This window comes from Nelumbo nucifera, chromosome 2, assembly GCF_055504915.1.
Source record: "Nelumbo nucifera cultivar China Antique chromosome 2, China Antique-T2T, whole genome shotgun sequence".
In the NCBI taxonomy this organism is placed as follows: domain Eukaryota; kingdom Viridiplantae; phylum Streptophyta; class Magnoliopsida; order Proteales; family Nelumbonaceae; genus Nelumbo; species Nelumbo nucifera.
Window position 1 is genome coordinate 74,927,031 of NC_142650.1, and position 17,017 is coordinate 74,944,047.

Consider the following 17,017-nt stretch of genomic DNA (forward strand, 5'->3'; position numbering starts at 1 on the left):
GTTGGCTCTCTCCTGGACGACCATCTCCGGGAGCAACTAGTATAACTACTAAGGGATCACGTAGATGTGTTCACTTGGTTGGCTATAGACATGCCGGGGATTGACCCGAGGTAATCATGCACCACTTGAATGCTGATCCACGCTGCCGACCCATCAAGCGGAAGAAAAGGAGTTTCGCTACAGAATGATGACAAGTGATCGCTGACAAAGTGAGAAAGTTGCTTGACGCCAGCTTCTTTCGGGAAGTAAAATACCCTAACTGGCTGACCAATGTGGTGATGGTGAAGAAGGCCAATGGGAAGTGGAGGATATGTATCGACTTCATCGACCTAAACAAAGCCTGCCCCAAGGACCACTTTCCTCTACCAGGGATCATTGACCAGCTCGTTGACGCAACATAGGGCATGAACTCTTGAGTTTCATGGATGCCTTCTCAAGATACAACCAGATTCGGATGCACCCAGATGACCAGGAGAAAACGGCCTTCATCATCGACCACAGACTATACTACTACAAGGTGATGCCTTTCGGCCTCAAGAACACCGGTGCTACCTATCAGCGGCTGGTGAATGAGGTCTTCAAGGATCAGCTCGGCTGAAACATAGAATCTTACATCGACGACATGCTCGTAAAGAGCAAGAAGGCCAAGCATCACCTTTCCGACTTGATGTAGCACGATTTGACTACTTCCAACTGGAGGATGATCTGGCTTCCAATCGAGTAGTGAGCTAGGTGAATCTACAAGACAGCGGATCAAAGAACCCGGGATGGCTAACCCGGCAAGGTCGCTCCGATGCTTAAGTCAGTGCTGGGTTGTGCGAGCTAAACGTTTGTATGCTAGTAAGCTAGTGAGCAAATAATCGCGCGTACCCTGTGTTATTGGGGTTGATGCCTTTATATTGGGATTGTTTGGCGTAGGCTTCACGCACTACATCTGAGATTTCTGAGAGGTCGTGCCTTACCGGTCCGAAATCCTTGGAGGTAACCGCTATGCACGTTGACCATCCTCTAGAACATTTGGTACACGGGTCAACTTCAGAGAAACCTGGGAGTGTCGGGGTATGCATGCCGAATTTGTTGACGAGCACATCTCGTGCCTCGCGTCGAGGTCACTTCGGCCGGTGACGATGTGCTACAGGTCGGCCCCGGACGAGGTGCTGCAAGCCGACCTAAGTTGCGTTCGAGGTTGCCAGGTCAACAATAAAGGCAGGTCGCTAGGTCAGGGCGAAGATAGACTACGATCTGGGACTCCAAATCATCACTTAGGTGGCATCTGGGTGTCATCCAGCTATTTCGGGATGCCATGTGTCATGAGGTTATTGGAGGGCCAAATCTGCTCTCATCACGACCTAAAAGAAGTCTTTGGCACCCTCAGGAAGTAAAAGATGAAGTTGAACCCAACCAAATACGCCTTTGAGGTCGGCTCCGGAAAATTCCTGGGGTTTATGGTGACACAAAGGGGAATCGAGGCCAATCTAGAGAAAAAATAGGCCAACCTCGATATGCAATCACCTCATACTCACAAGGAAGTGCAATGCCTCACCGGGAGAATAGCCGCACTTAGCAGATTCGTGTCCAAATCCGCGGACCGGTGCCTGCCCTTCTTCAAAGCCTTCAAATGTCCGAAGGACTTCCAATAGACCGAGGAATGTGAACGATCCTTTCAAGAACTAAAACAGTATCTGAGCTCGCTGCCTCTCCTCACCAAACCAACCCCAGGGGACTAGTTATTGCTCTACCTCTCAGCCGAGGATGAGGTCGTCAGCTCGGTGCTATTCAAAAAGGAAGACCGGGTGCAGCGCCCGATCTACCACACCAGCAAGGTCATCGGCTGCATGGAAACTCGGTACTCCAACCTAGAGAAAATGGATTTGGCAATGGTCACCTTGGACAGAAAGCTCATGGCATACTTCCAAGCCCACACCATTCGGGTGCTCACCGAAGCAGATTCTCTAGAGGCTAGAAGCATCTGGCTGGCTAATTAAGTGGAGCATGGAGCTGAGTGAGTTCGACATGAATTACACACCTTGGCCCGCGATCAAGGCTCAGTCCCTGGCTGACTTCATCGTCGAATGCACCTTCACCACCGAGCACCCGACCCCGCCACCACAAGTATGGACTCTGCATGTGAATAACTCGTCCAATGAGCAAGGCAATGTGGCCGGCATCATCCTCCTTGGCCCGGACAACACGGTGTTGGAGCACACCCTTAGGTTCAAGTTTAAAGCATCCAACAATGAAGCCGAGTAAGAGGCCCTGATCGCCGAACTTCGCCTCAACCTAGAACTGGGAGCTCGGAGAATTGAAGCCTTCAGCGACTCCCAACTAGTAGTCAACCAGATCCTCGGCTAGTTTGAGACGTGGACGCCCACAATGGTGAGCTATCTATAAAAGGTGCAGGAGCTCATTCAGCGGTTCGAGCAGTTCAACATCTAGCAGATTCATTGACCCAAAATCATACGAGCCAATGTGTTGTCAAAGTTAGCGAGCTCTCCAAAAATCGACCTCGACACAATAGTGCGGTTGGACACATTGGCCCTACCGAGCATCGCACTAACGGCTCTCCTCATCCTCCCAATCCAACACGACCCATCTTGGATGGACCCTATCACACAGTACCTTCGAGAGGGCACATCGGGAATCTCGGGAATCTCCGAATGTACTATTGGTGATTCTATGTTAATGAACACTTAATTTAAGCCATATGTTGATTGCTCGGCACACCGCACTCACACACACCACGTGCGATGCTACATTGCACACACATCACGTAAGCTGCGTAGTACAAGCCGTACAACACCCACCGTGCAATACGGGCCACACAACACTCATCGTGAAACACACGCTGTGCATCATACGCGTAGATCGACACATAACACTAACTTAGCTGATCTTCGAACGGCCTGAGCCCAGGATGCATAGCTTGATAGCATATCGCCGACCAAGTAAACCACTTCGGTTGTCCATGGCCCGAGCCTAAAGTGGAGAAGAATGCCCCCACCCATCAAGGCCTGAGGGCAGTCATTGAACTCCATACACCCACTAGCTAATAGTCATACCAGAGCTGGCTGAGCAATGGCCAAAAAGCTCCCGAGTCCAATAACCGAGCATCCTGAAGATGAGAGCTCAAAACAAACTCCGGCCCCACTAACTGGAGAATGAAGATCTTGGCCAACCCCAGACCTCGGCCACGATGAGACCGAGGAACCCAACTGGAAAAAAAAGAGAGAGAGAGAAGTGGCACAGAAGTTTAGAACAAAAGGTGTATTTTCATTAAGTTAACATTGTTAGTATAAGCTTCAAAGCTTGGCATATCGAGCCATTACAAAGACAATAGAAACAAAAGAAACCTCGTGACAACTCAGTCCTCATCGGGATTAGCAGCCTCATCTCCCTCACCATCCTCATCCCCATTGCCCTCCTCATCAACAAGGTTGTCCGAGGTAGGTGATTGCCCTCCTCAACGGGATCAGAAGTCTCGTTGTCGTACGTGCCCCAAGTCTGCGCAATTTCAACCAGTTTCGAACAATGGCACAACGCCCTTCGCCGGAAGACGTTGAACCCCGCCTTGTATGAGCTCGAGGTGTATTGATCCATCTCTTGTCGGTATTCCACCAAGTCCTTGTATTGGGTCACTGAAGGGATGAGAGATCCATCGTATGGACGCCCAAAACATGCGTTATAAGGGGGGCGAATTTCAAAAATTTTTCTCTCCCTTCAATTGGGAATCGCATTCCCTATTTAGAAAATCATATTTTCAAGGATCAATCTTAATCCATAAACTGAACCAGATCTGAACCAAAAGGAGTAGGAGAGGACTATACCTGATACAGAGAAATAATATCTCCCAACGAAGGTGTTCACGCCCAAGGAAGGATCCAAAGACTGCTCCCACTAAAGATGGCGCAGTGTAGGATGGAGCAGAATCAGTAGTGTTCTTCTCCAAGAACTCTGTCCTTCGCAAGAAACAACAGGATGGCACGTGAGCACAACTTTCTATCAATTATTCCTCAAAAAACTGATGTCAAGATCGAATCTTGACTTCTCCCACAACTGGAGATTGAACTGGCAAACAGGGCAGCAAGAACAAGGAGGCGGCAAGAAAGAATTCTGCAGGGATGCTTAGTTCTTCATTCTGTGTATTTCAGCACTAAAGAGGATCTGAATGTCTCTGTCTCAAAAGGCTGTCGCCCCCTCCATCTTTCGTCAACCTAAAAGACCAGCTCCTAATCCAATTAGGAGATGCTTATCCAAATCATATTTGGATCAGCCCTCTCTTTAGGTGATAAGGATAAACCCTATCCTATCTGCTAATCCATCTCAGAATTCGCCCCATAATTAATTAATTAAATAGCCAAGTTCGAAATGGGCTTTAGGCCCATTAAGCTTATGTGCTCACGTAACCTTCCTAACTGCTGCCCAGTTGAGCTTCCTTGTATGGCGTGGGACCCAAGCATTGATCTACACATCAGCCACATGGGTTTGGCCTAGCCTTTGTTACAAGGCCTGGCCGAATACACTGTTATGGACAGTGCGACCCCTGAAACCCATCAAATGGGCTCTATGGGCCCAATACTTACCCTAAGTGGTCCCTGGGCCAAGCCACCTTGTGACACCCAGAGACTGTGGGCAGGTGCAAGATTATCCCATCAGGTATTACCCTCAATGGTCTTACACATAACCTCTCAGCCCATAATGATCATACACTGCCCGACAAGAGATGACCTCTCCCTCAGCTACAAGGAACAGTGTTGCACTCTCTACTTATATGGATCCCAGGAATTAAAACCTTTTTGCAAACATTTTAGAAACCATAATATATATACTTTTATATCTCATATAAAATATACTTCGCAAAACAAATCTCAACGATTGAAATCGGCTGCCGGCAGTCTTGGTTTCCATCAGTGAGAGTGCATCCCCGATCATTACCTTTGTCCGGCAAAGGGGCTGATCTTGTCACTATGATCACCCACTCAGATGAATTCTCAGACTATCCCAACATACCCAGGTTTTGACCCCCGCTAAGGATCTCACTGATTGGTACATGAAAGACAACCCAATTTGACACCTAGTGCAGTATCATAATCAAGTCTAGGGGTCGGGTGTAATTTTCCAGTTTTGCCCATCAATCTCCAAGTTCCAGGGTAATACTTGAAATCGGGTCCAGTTCAAAGATTCAATTTATCCTACACTATATGTGCCTAGGGTCTCACCCTGGCAGCTGAGACAGGCCACCCCAACCGACTTGGTGGCACCACAGTGTCAGCCTTATTAGGATAGGTCTCCCCAGACGGACTCACTGGCTGTAAACATTCTAAACTAACACGAGTCTCATTAAGTGTCCAGTTTAAGGGTATTACACAAAAACATACCAAGGGAACATGAATCAAATATGCACTTTTATTCATTTACAGTAAACTCATAAAGTACATCATTCTGATTGAAGCTAAGGGCATACAAAACTATCTAATAGTCACTGTGTTAGGAACCTGCCTAACTCAGGGCTCTTCGAGGGGACAACCTCCTAAATTCTTGGAAGGAGAGGGGGGAGAGAGAGGGGGAGAGAGAGAGAGAGTTTATTGCTGAAAGAGTGTTTAATTCTGAAAGAGTCCTCTCTTATTCCTTTTTGGCTCTACTACTTATAGTGTTACAATCTTGACTGTTACAACTGTTACAAGTGAATGGCAGTTGTGACAAGTGGCTGCTGATGTGGCCTCTTCTTGAAATTGACTAACTGCCTTCTGTTCGTTTGTTCCAACAATCTTGACAGTCCAATTGGATGGCGGTTGTTACAAGTGGATGGCAGTTATTACAAGTGGCCGGTTAGTTGAGCTGATGTGGCCTCCTCTTGTAAAACTAACTAACTTGCTTCTGTTGGTCTATTCCAACAGTCTTGACAATCCCCCCTTCCTTTAGAGCGACCATGCCCTCAAGGTCTAATATAGGAAATTTGATTGCAGGTCTAAGTAGGAAAATTTGAGTCCATGTGCATGAATATGGGCTGATCTGGGTCTCCTCTTTGCTTTGTCAGTGCTGCAAGACTGATGGGCCTTGGGCCCTTGCATGTCTTCCCTTGTAGATGGACTGTAGAGTTTCCTGATGTGAAGTCCATGGTGAGTCGGGCCCAGTCATAGACCACGGGTCCTAGCTGCCTTAAAAATTGAATGCCTAGCACCACGTCTGCTCCACTGAGATGGAGAGGATATAGATCCACCGCAAACTGATGACCCTGAACCTTTAGTGGTAGGCTCGTGCAAATGCTATTGCAAGAGAGGCTATTCCCATTGGCCACATGAACCGTAAAGGCTGTTGTTGGCTGAACCGGAAGTCCCATTTTATCTACCAAGACTTCGGTTTTGAAGTTAAGGGAGCTGCCACTATCGATGAGGATTGACACTTGGCACCCTAGAATCATCCTTGCAACTCTCATTGTTTGAGGGGACGCAATTCCCGTAGGGCTTGTAAGGATATTTCAGGCGTGCCATTGGATTGTATTTCCCAACCTAAGTTAGACTCTTCGCAACCGGGGATGTCATCTTCCTCTTCGGCCTCTGTTTGGAGGTGAAACGCTTATTGTTTCTTGCAGCGATGGCCCGACCCAAATTTCTCTTCACAGTTGTAACAGAGACCCAAATTTCTCTTCACAGTCGTTTGAAAGGAACCAGTGGGCCTGGGCCCAGTACTCCTTCCTCCTTGTCTGGTGCTGTTGTCTTTTCTTGCTCCCTTCTTGCTTCTAGACCCCATGGTTGCTGCACCTTTCTTGCTGGGATGAACTTGTCCTCATACAATCTTGCTAGTGCTGCCACATTGATGATGGAAGTGGGCTGCATCGCCTTCACTTCTAGTCGCAATTCTTCCTTTAGGCCGCCAACAAAGCTTCCCACCAGTGCCTTCTTAGTCCATGCTTGGACTCTCATGGCCAGCCTTTTGAACTTCATCTGGTATTCTTTTACTGATCTCACCTGCCGCAGTTTCGCCAAGTTTTTATCAAGATCTTCGAACCCAGATGATCCAAAATGGACAATCACGGCGTCTGTGAACTTTGCCCAGGTTTGACAGGGGTGCCCCCTTTGGTACCATTGAAACCAGAGGATAGCTTCCCTTTCAAGATACGCAGAAGCTAGAGCTACCCTATCCTGTCCCGGTGTTTCATGGTAATCGAAATACTTTCTGCTCTGAGAATCCAGGGGGTTGGGTCGCCGCCTGAGAATATGGGGAAGTCGATTTTGGCTATTCGTGTTGTCGCCCCTGTTCTGCGACTATTTTCATTGTTGCACTCTTCGTGGCTTCCTCTATCAATGTTTGTTGCCCCTGCTCCAGTCGATGGAGGAGAGTAGTGAAGCTTTCCTTCATTTCTTTGAGATCTGAAAACATTTGATGGATCTCAACTTCCATCTGATCCACTCGGGTGTTTCTTGTTTTGGTCATGCTAGCTCTGATACCAAATTGTTAGGAACCTGCCTAACTCAGGGCTCTTCGAGGGGCCAACCTCCTGAATTCTTGGAAGGAGAGGGGGGAGAGAGAGTTTATTGCTGAAAGAGTGTTTAATTCTATAAGAGTCCTCTCCTATTCCTTTTTGGCCCTACTACTTATAGTGTTACAATCTTGACTGCTACATCTGTTACAAGTGAATGGCAGTTGTGAAAAGTGGCTGCTGATGTGGCCTCTTCTTGAAATTGATTAACTACCTTCTATTGGTCTGTTCCAACAGTCTTGACAGTCCAATTGGATGGCAGTTGTTACAAGTGGATGGCAGTTATTACAAGTGGCTAGTTAGTTGAGGTGATGTGGCCTCCTCTTGTAAAACTAACTAACTGCCTTCTGTTGGTCTGTTCCAACAGTCTTGACACATCGCCGCTTCAGTGGCTTCTTACTTCAGCCGCTCCCTCTCTGCCTTCAGTTTGGTGATCTACTGCTTCAAGCTACGCACGACATTCGCCTGCTCGGCTTCTAGGCCTTCTGCTCGGCCACCTCCTCTTCCAGCGCGACTATCCATTCCCCAGCCGCTCGAAGCTCGACCAATTGGGCCTTCAGGTTCAGATACACGAAGTGCTCTCTCTCGTACATCCCCTGCAAGTTTCGGAGTTGGTCAACCAAAGGAATTGCCGAGCACGCGTTTTGTAGATAAGAAACGATGTTAGCACGAAGGAACCTACTTAAAACAACGAAAGCAAGTACAAATTACCTAAGTCGTTTCTCGAATGAGTGAGCATTCCAAGGTGCCACTTCCAGTGCCCCTGGCCTCCCAAGCAATCGACGCTATCATCATTCTGCGGAGTAGCTGCTCAAGCACCCCGAGCATCTCAAGTCCGTCCTCGCTATGGGCCGACCAACGTGGCACATGGATGGTCGAGCTGCTGCCCCTGACTTCAGTATGCGAAGGAATGGCAATTCAGCGAACGTTCTCCGGATCCACCACTACCACATCCTCACCGTCATTTCCCCGCTGCCAAACCCTTTTTTGGCAACAGGACGCCCTCTTAGAAGATCTCGGCAGAGGGACCACCTCTGGGCGAACCTGCGACTGCGCACTAGCCCGGTTCTACCTCTGCTGATTCTCTTTCATTCAGTGGACAATCATTTCCTCACTTCCATCTCCACACCTACACCCTGGAATTATAACAATAAGCACAAGATTAAAGGGGGGGGGGGGGGGGGGGGGGGGAAGAGGATTTGACAAGTAAATCAAAGCAACAAAAATAGACCAGCCACCCTGTGCATCAATCTAACGAGCATCAACATCTTAGAGCATGTGTACGCCACCACGTCTATCTCACTGATCATGCTTAGGGCCAACCTCTCCTCCTAGGTAAGAATGAGCCACTTGGGCTATGACACCTTCATCCTCGGCAACTACAACACAGCTGGGAAGGGGAAGCCCCCGGGACAGTGCACGAAGAAGAAGGTCTCCTTCCAATGCTTCACAGAGGTGGGGGCCCTGATCAACACCTTGACGCTATTCCTGGCTAAGAAATAATAGTAGCTCTGTTGGTGAAACTTCAGGTGGAGGAGGTAGCTCACCATACCCAGGGTCAACTCGATGTCACGGACCGTGCAATAAGATACAAGGCCGAACAAAAGTCTAAAGGAGTTTGACATTAGCTACACTGGCAATACTCGATACCATCCAAACACCCCGACTACCCCGTCGTTCAGGGGAAACCTCAGCCCATCTTCCAAGTTGCTCTTGTACATACACACCTCACCCAGCTAAGCATTCGTTGGCCTTTCAACGGCCTGTGGACTCCTCATCCCGAACTCCTTGGGGATGTCATACATAGCCCGGATCCGAAACATGTCTCCAGGGGTCAAAGCGCAGGGGGTGGTCCCGAACTAGCGACTAGCCCACGCGAGAAGCTCTACTTCCACTCTAGAAGGGCCAACCTCGGCCTCCTCGATTTCAACAACCTCAAAGTCCCTGACCTCAAACTCATAGTTAGAGCCACTAGAACTAGAAGAGGAACCATAAGAAGAAGAAGAAGAGGAAAAGGAAGACGGGGAAGACATCTTACTGGACTTGAAGCCGCTGAATGAAAATGAAAGCCGAGCAATGTTGACAACCCCACACCAAGCTATCTTAGCAAGTTCCTCTCACAAATGGTGAAGGAGAAATGCCCTTCCACCCTTTCTTATAACCTCCAAAAATGTGAATCGGAGCCAGATCAACGGTGGAGATCACGCATCGCTCTGACGAAGCTCAGGAAGACCAATTGACGCGATTGTCACCGCACGTGCGTGGCCTCGGGAACTGATGTGGCGACCTTGACATGAAATGGTAAAGACATTAATTACCCCGGTCCACCCAGGACCGCCAGTCCAATTTGCCTCTCGGGTCACTTCAAGACACTCAATGACGAGCCCTGACCAATGGACGTTGTGTTGCACCCCAACCAGGCACTCCACTCATCGACTTCGGAACTGGGGGAGTGGTGTTCGGATTCTGAAATTTCAAGCACAAGTTCATCAACCGAAGAGAGAAGAGCCCTTCCGTGGCACAACACCATCGAGCATCAAGGAGGTCTAGACTTTAGAGGTTAACTCGACTCCTCGATGCTTGGCCAGACTAAATGACCGCGTGATACCTCGGCCGAGCACTCCCCCTCCTCGGCTTCGGAACTTGGGGAGTGGTGTTTGGATTCTGAAACTAGAATTCTTGAAGTTCCATAGCTGACGATCAAAGGACTCCTCAGCCACAACCCACATTGTGCGGATCCCAAATTTTGGCAAGCACTGAGGAAAACTAAGTAGACTAGACGCTCAACCAGACTTTAACTTGGAGTTCCTCAGCCGAGGAACAAAGCATCCTATTGTGCTACACCTCGACCGAACACTTCATTCCTCAACTTCAGAAATGGGGGAGGGGTGTTTGGGTCATGGTTGAGCTGGCCTTAGGAGACACATGGCCACCCAGTCATCGCCCGGTCACCTCGGCCACATCGACACAGCCCCGGCCGCGTTATGCTATTACTGTAGCCCCCCATCTTATCCTCCCAGCCACATTAGCCACACGTCACGCGGATAAGAACAACTACGAATAAGAGGAGGGAGGAGGACAACTCCATTGGGGAATAGGACTCTATCCCAAAGACCTCGGCGGTTAACCTCATCCCAGCAACCCCAGAAGCCCAATTCGACCAGGACACAGAACTTCGGTTATAAAGAGGTATTCCTCGCTCAAGGTAAGGGATTCCAACTTTTAGCACCCATATTGTTACTATGCTTAGACCAACACTCTCATTGCTTGGCCCGACCATCCACCACCTCCTACTGGCTTCATCGTCGAAGTGCCTACCTGGGGATAACTCCTCGGGCCTCTAACATCTTTTCTTGATCACAGGTCTTGAAGCACGGTCTCGTCCTTCCACCTCGGCTCCACCCTGTTGGCAAGGACTATCTGACTGCCTTCCTCGGTTCGTGCACCACCTCGGATTGAGCAGCATCAATATATATATATATATATATATATAGGATTTATCCAAGAATTCTGTTTTGATTAGGGAACCTCCTGAATATGTCAAACTTGTTGAGAAACACTTTTAAAAGAACTACTAGCACATAATAACCATGGTCAATCAAGGTTTAATTCCCTAATCAATTATGACCTAAAAACTATCCTATGACTTCTACTACTACTAGGATTCTCCCCAACAGTTCTAGTTTGATTAGGATTTCTTGATTGTAACACTTTTCCCTTATATGAGGGTGTAGTCTCGTTATTGGAATCCTTAGAACTATAATATCAGTTTTAGCCTCCCAACATTAGAAATGGAAATGGGGCGGGTTTGGGGAGGGGACCATATTCTCCATCCCTAACTTCAATCCTTATCAGGATGAAAGTTGCCCTTCATCCCCAATGGGTTTCCTATGGGAACCGAATTCTCAAAACTTTTTTAATTAAAAGTATTGTTTGGAAAATAAATTTACTTAAAATAAAGGAAATTATTAAATTATAAATAATTCGTAATGTATTTTGATTTGTATATAATATAAATTTTATTACATAATATATATTTAATGTAAATAATATTTAATATATATAATTGGGGTCAGGTGGGGTGAGGACTTCACTTCCCATCCCATATGCTTGTCCCCAATCGAGGATCCCTATTAATCCCCCTTCCCATTCCTTCCCCCACCAAGACAATTTCCATTCTTGGCTCGGTGGAGTCGGGGAGGTTGAGTACTTGGCAGGGATGGGCAAATTGTCATCCCTACCCAACATAGAGACTATGGCAATCACAATTGGATAGTGATCTCACCCATAGTACATCAAAGTGATTGATCATGATATAGTAACACTAAGGATTCCTTAGGTCCAAGGGCAAGAAAGTCTTTGCATCTGAGTAACTATATTCAGTGATAGTGACCCAAGGATCCTATGATGGATCAAACTCAATTGGATCAGGAAATTGTAGTTGAAATATCACTATTAACTTTCTACGAGCCAACCATAAAGTGAAGTGCCCAAGTCCACCCTTGGTTGGAAAATTCTAGGTTTACAAGGAAGTGAGTCATCCAAATCTACAATGATGAGTCTCACTCATCACTTGAATGCTATACAATGTAACCTCTAAACTAGATAACAATGAACACAAACAAGCAATATAAAAGATTCCTCTAACAAAAAGTCTCACTTCATTGATCAAGAAATTGTGCAAAGATAAAAATGACTTTAAACGAGCACATGGAAACAATATTTCAAACAATTGAAAGTGCTTAATTATTGAACAAATAAAAAAATCTCTACATGACTTTTAAAGCAAAGTGGGAAGAGCATAAAACTTGTTTGCAAGAAGAAAAATCCAAGTAAATCGACTATAGCCATCCAAAAATAAAATATAGTATTGAAATCCATTATGAGAAGCAATAGAAGAAGGATCCCAAATAAATCCAAAGGTGCATGAGAAGAAACATGTAAATGCAAACAACATAATTTATGACTTTTTGATACTTGACAATCATGAAAATTTGAAGATAAGGACTCATGACAATAAACTAGTAAATTGAAATCATTAAGGCTCAGTTTGGAAGGAGTACAAATGCAAATATGTAGAGTGCAAAACCTTATATTTTGTATTATTTTATATGTATTTGTACTGTACGTATTTGCATTTGTACTCCTTCCAAACTGAGCCTAATGACTTTATAAACAACTATGAATGCTGTTAGATGACCTAGTCTAAAATGTCAAATGTGAATTGAAGATTCTTCACCAACATAAGCTAAGAAAAGAGCAAATTGGAGCACTAGAAGCAGGAAGCTAATAGAGACTACCTTTACTAAAGCCTTGAAGAGAGATGCTCCTTAACAAGAAAATAAGAGGGATGGAATTGTAATTGTGGGTGAGAACTATGTGATTAAGTTGAGGTTGCTCCCACATTGTATAACAGATCAAATTGTCTACTGTGGGTGAGAACCATGTGATTAAGTTTATTTCATAATTGGCACATAACTTCTGGACCTTGAGGTCATTAGGAATTATTATAGTTTCCACGACCTCGACCTCGACCTTAACCTTCTGTGCCCTTGCCCTCTATCCCTGTAATTTCCCTTGTGATTATTATTAAGAAAATTCTTTGATTGAGAATTGTTACCTTTCTGATTGGGAGGGGTGACATTGTTGTGTATTTAAACGATGATGGTATTTAAACAAAGGTGACTAGAAAAGTGTTTGAATTTCCATTATTCATTGATGTGTAGGGAATAAAACCTATTCAAGGACCTCACTTAATATCTTAAGCTTTTAGGTTGAATGGTTCTCTTAGATGGTATCGGAGCCATTTTGACCAAGTGGTCTAGTGTTCGATTTTTGTCACCCCCTTTATAAGTTTCAGTACAAGGCATGGGTGGGCTGATATGCACTTTCTCAATAACATAAATAATCTCTTCTCCTAAAAATTAAAAATTATTTAAATATTCTAACAAAATTATATAATAACTTTAAAATATTTATTAGAAACACAAAAATAATTTTATATTTTACAAAATATATCACAAAACTATGTACTAACAATTTAAATTATGTTTTTCTAGATTATCAATTTAAATGTTTTTCAAATATTTAATAATATGTAATAGCTTTAAATAAATAAAATTCAAATAACAAAAATTTTAAATAGTTTATAGATTATTTAAATATTTAAATAACTAAATATTTATCATAACTAGATTTTAAATAGTTAAAAAAACAAAATTATGTAATAAAATTAAAAAATTTCTTCAAAGTAGAAAAATAATTATAAAATAATATTGAAATTAATAATAATTTAATATATTACAAAATTAATAATGAAATTATGTAATAATAGTAGTAATTATGACTTTATGCATAATTAAATTCAATAAATAATTAATATTTTAAAATTTAAATATTTTACATATTGTTTAAGTATTTAAGTAACTAAATATTTTAAATAACAAAATATTTAACACAACTAGATTTTAAATAGTTAAAATAAAGAAATTATGTAATAAATTTAAAAAAATATGAAAAGTAGAAAAATAATTATAACATAACATTGAAATTATTAATAATTTAATATTTTTACATAATATTGTAAATAACTAATTTCACTTATATCAAGTAATAATTCAAGAAAATAACTTTCAAAAAATTAATATTTATTAATAATAAATTTTAAACTCTTAATCTGTCTTTACTATATAATTATATATACTAAACTTAATATTTATTGTATTTTAGTAATTATTTACTGTTTTTTGTGATAATTGTATTTTCAATCAGTATGTATAAATTTATTTTGTTTTGTTATTTAATAGAAAACTTTCAGTAATTATTAGAGATTAAAAAACTATTATTGAAATTTGAAATTTAATTTATTGTACTTATTGTATTTATTGTATTTTTGTTATAACATATTGATTAATATTTATTAGAGATTAAACTATTATTTGAGATTATAATATTGACTAATTTAATATATTTTTAGTACTTATTGTATTTTTATAATTATTGTATTTTTTTGTTATTAATATATTTTCAATAATTGTGTATTTTTTATATAAATTTTCAATAACTATTGGAGATTAAACTATTGTTATTTATTAGAGATGAGACTATTAATTTAGCTGAAATTATGAGTGTTCATGAGTTGGTTCGATTCGGTCTTAGGCTATTTGGCCAACCAAATTGATCTGGTCAAGTTGGAAAGTTGGTTAGTTGGAATCGACTGACCTTTTGTGAAAACCAACCCACTCAAGGTGTATCAATTTGGGTCGATTTTTTTGTTTGGGCAATTGGCTCAAAAGATTTAAACTTAAAAAATTAAATTAAATTTTAAAAATTACAATGAAATTATTATAAAATAAATTTAAAAATTAGATTTATGATAATATATCATTTCCATGGTTAGGTTGTTCAATTTTGGCCGGTTTACAAATGGCCAAAGTGAAACTGATCCAAATTGGTCGAATTGGGAGAATTTTGAAACAAAGCCGACCTAAAATACTAGAAAACCGACCAATTCGAGTCGAGTTGATCAGGTTGGTTGGTTTCATCAGTTTGATGAATAAACCTAACTGAAATTAATTATTGTTATTTTTTTTATAAAAAAATTATTAAAAGTAGTATATAAAATATGATTAATTATTAATTATTTAAAAAGTTGAAAATATAAAACAATTGTATACTCTTATGTGTTTCTATTAGGGTCATTTATTAGAGCACGCCTTATAGTTTTACATATTTAGTTAAAATTACCTTATTGTTTTCATTTTACTAAAACATCACATATATTTTACAACTTATTTACTTAATCAACCTTTCATTAAGGAGTGTTCGTTTTGCCATTAGGCCCATGATTTTTTATTCCAAAAATACCCTTAACACTTTTTTTTTGTACAAAAACAAAATTGACCAAATATAGCCAATAGAGTGGTTGCATGTGTCTTATTAAGGGCAAATGTGGTATTTTATTTTTATTAAATTTATTTAAATGAACATTAGGGTCAACATTATCATTTTCCACTGTCATATAATGGAAGATTGATTAAATCCATTGTAAATTATAAGTGGTGTTTTAGTAAAATGATAACTATAGGGTAGCTTTCCCTTATTAGTAAAATGATAACTATAGCTTTCTATTATTTTAGTAAATGACCCACTAGTGTTTATTAATATTCTATTGTTTCCATCTTGTTCTTGATATAACAACCGTACCTGTTTAACTGCATTATATGGAGAAACTTTAACTCCAACTGAATACTTTTATTGCATTAGAAATGAAGCATTACATAGTGAAGCACCATCCAAATTCCAAAGTGCTTCCATAACAGAGCAAACTAATAACTAGCCAGAACAAATTCTGAAATTCAGAATATCTAAAATGGCACTAATATGTAATATTACCCCAAAGAAAAAACAGGGAATTAAGTAGATTGAAGCCACAAAAAACAACTATCAGAGTTTAAGAGACAAATCAAGCTCCTTCTCTTCATGTGGATGAGCTTCCAGATTACCACGTTCAATATCGTTCATCCTATTAGCTGCAGCGTTTGAAGCTTCAATGGCTTGGGATCCTCTAAACATGTTAACAAAACCATCACCATCAAATCCTTCTGCTCCTTGCAATATTAACCCATCATCCCTCCTCAATCTAGCAATTTCAGGTTGTCTGTTCATCAGCAGCATTTCTGGTCTGTTCCACCCACCATTAAAATAACTTCGTCCTGGAAGAGACCATGGGTGATACTGTTTATGAATCACTGCTGGTTGTAGCCCAAGTCCAGAAGATCTACTGAAACGCCCACAAACAATTGTTGATGGTAATCTTGAATATGCGTGCAGACGTGCATATGGGTATCTTAAATCCAATGGAGCCAACCCTTGGCTTTTGGCTAAAGATCTTTCACGTCTGTGAGCATTTTGATGTCCTCCATAAGCTTGTGGGCTCTCGAATGTCCTCCTGCAGTAGACACAGTAGAAAGATCTCCTCCCTGACTTCTTAACACGCAGTTTTGAAGCAACCATCTGTGGCTGAGAAGAGCTTTCACCCAATTCCTTATGATGAAACTTCAGGGAAAGTAAAACTTTGGATTCCATCACCCCATCAGGCTCTGGCTTCGCAGCTTCTTGATCAACCTTTGCTTTGTCCTTCCTGTCTTTCATATATTTTTCTGGAGAAGATTCGGCCGCTGAAATGCTTGAGGTCTCGGAGAGACAGACTTCTGATGCAAGTGCTAATGCTTCCATGCCTGCAGCCATTAGGGAAGTTCAGTACTATATGTGTGCTTTTGGCATATGATGTGTTGTCCGAGAAAAGCTGTTCTGGTTCCATTTAAAAGCACCCCAAGACTTGTTAAGAATTTTTGAGTACTGAATGCTGTTATCTTCCATTAGTAGTAGGATATCTATGTAGTTATTGCATGGACTATCTTTGTTATGTGTCTTTTCTAAGGCCTCTTCTGTATTTTAATTTATATTCTTAAAATATGTCAGAGTACTCACATTACTCCTACTTCTATATAAGGCTCAGCTCGTCTCTATGTCTCTATC

The 17,017-nt window shown here is 42.1% G+C and overlaps 1 protein-coding gene across 1 annotated transcript; it reads right to left on the bottom strand.

The window, feature by feature from the left end:
• Window positions 1-15,922: 15,922 nt before the first annotated feature.
• On the bottom strand, window positions 15,923-16,726 carry LOC104604206 (uncharacterized). Its single transcript, XM_010268467.1, has one exon. The coding sequence runs from the start codon at window positions 16,724-16,726 to the stop codon at window positions 15,923-15,925; it is 804 nt and encodes a 267-aa protein (XP_010266769.1).
• Window positions 16,727-17,017: the final 291 nt, after the last annotated feature.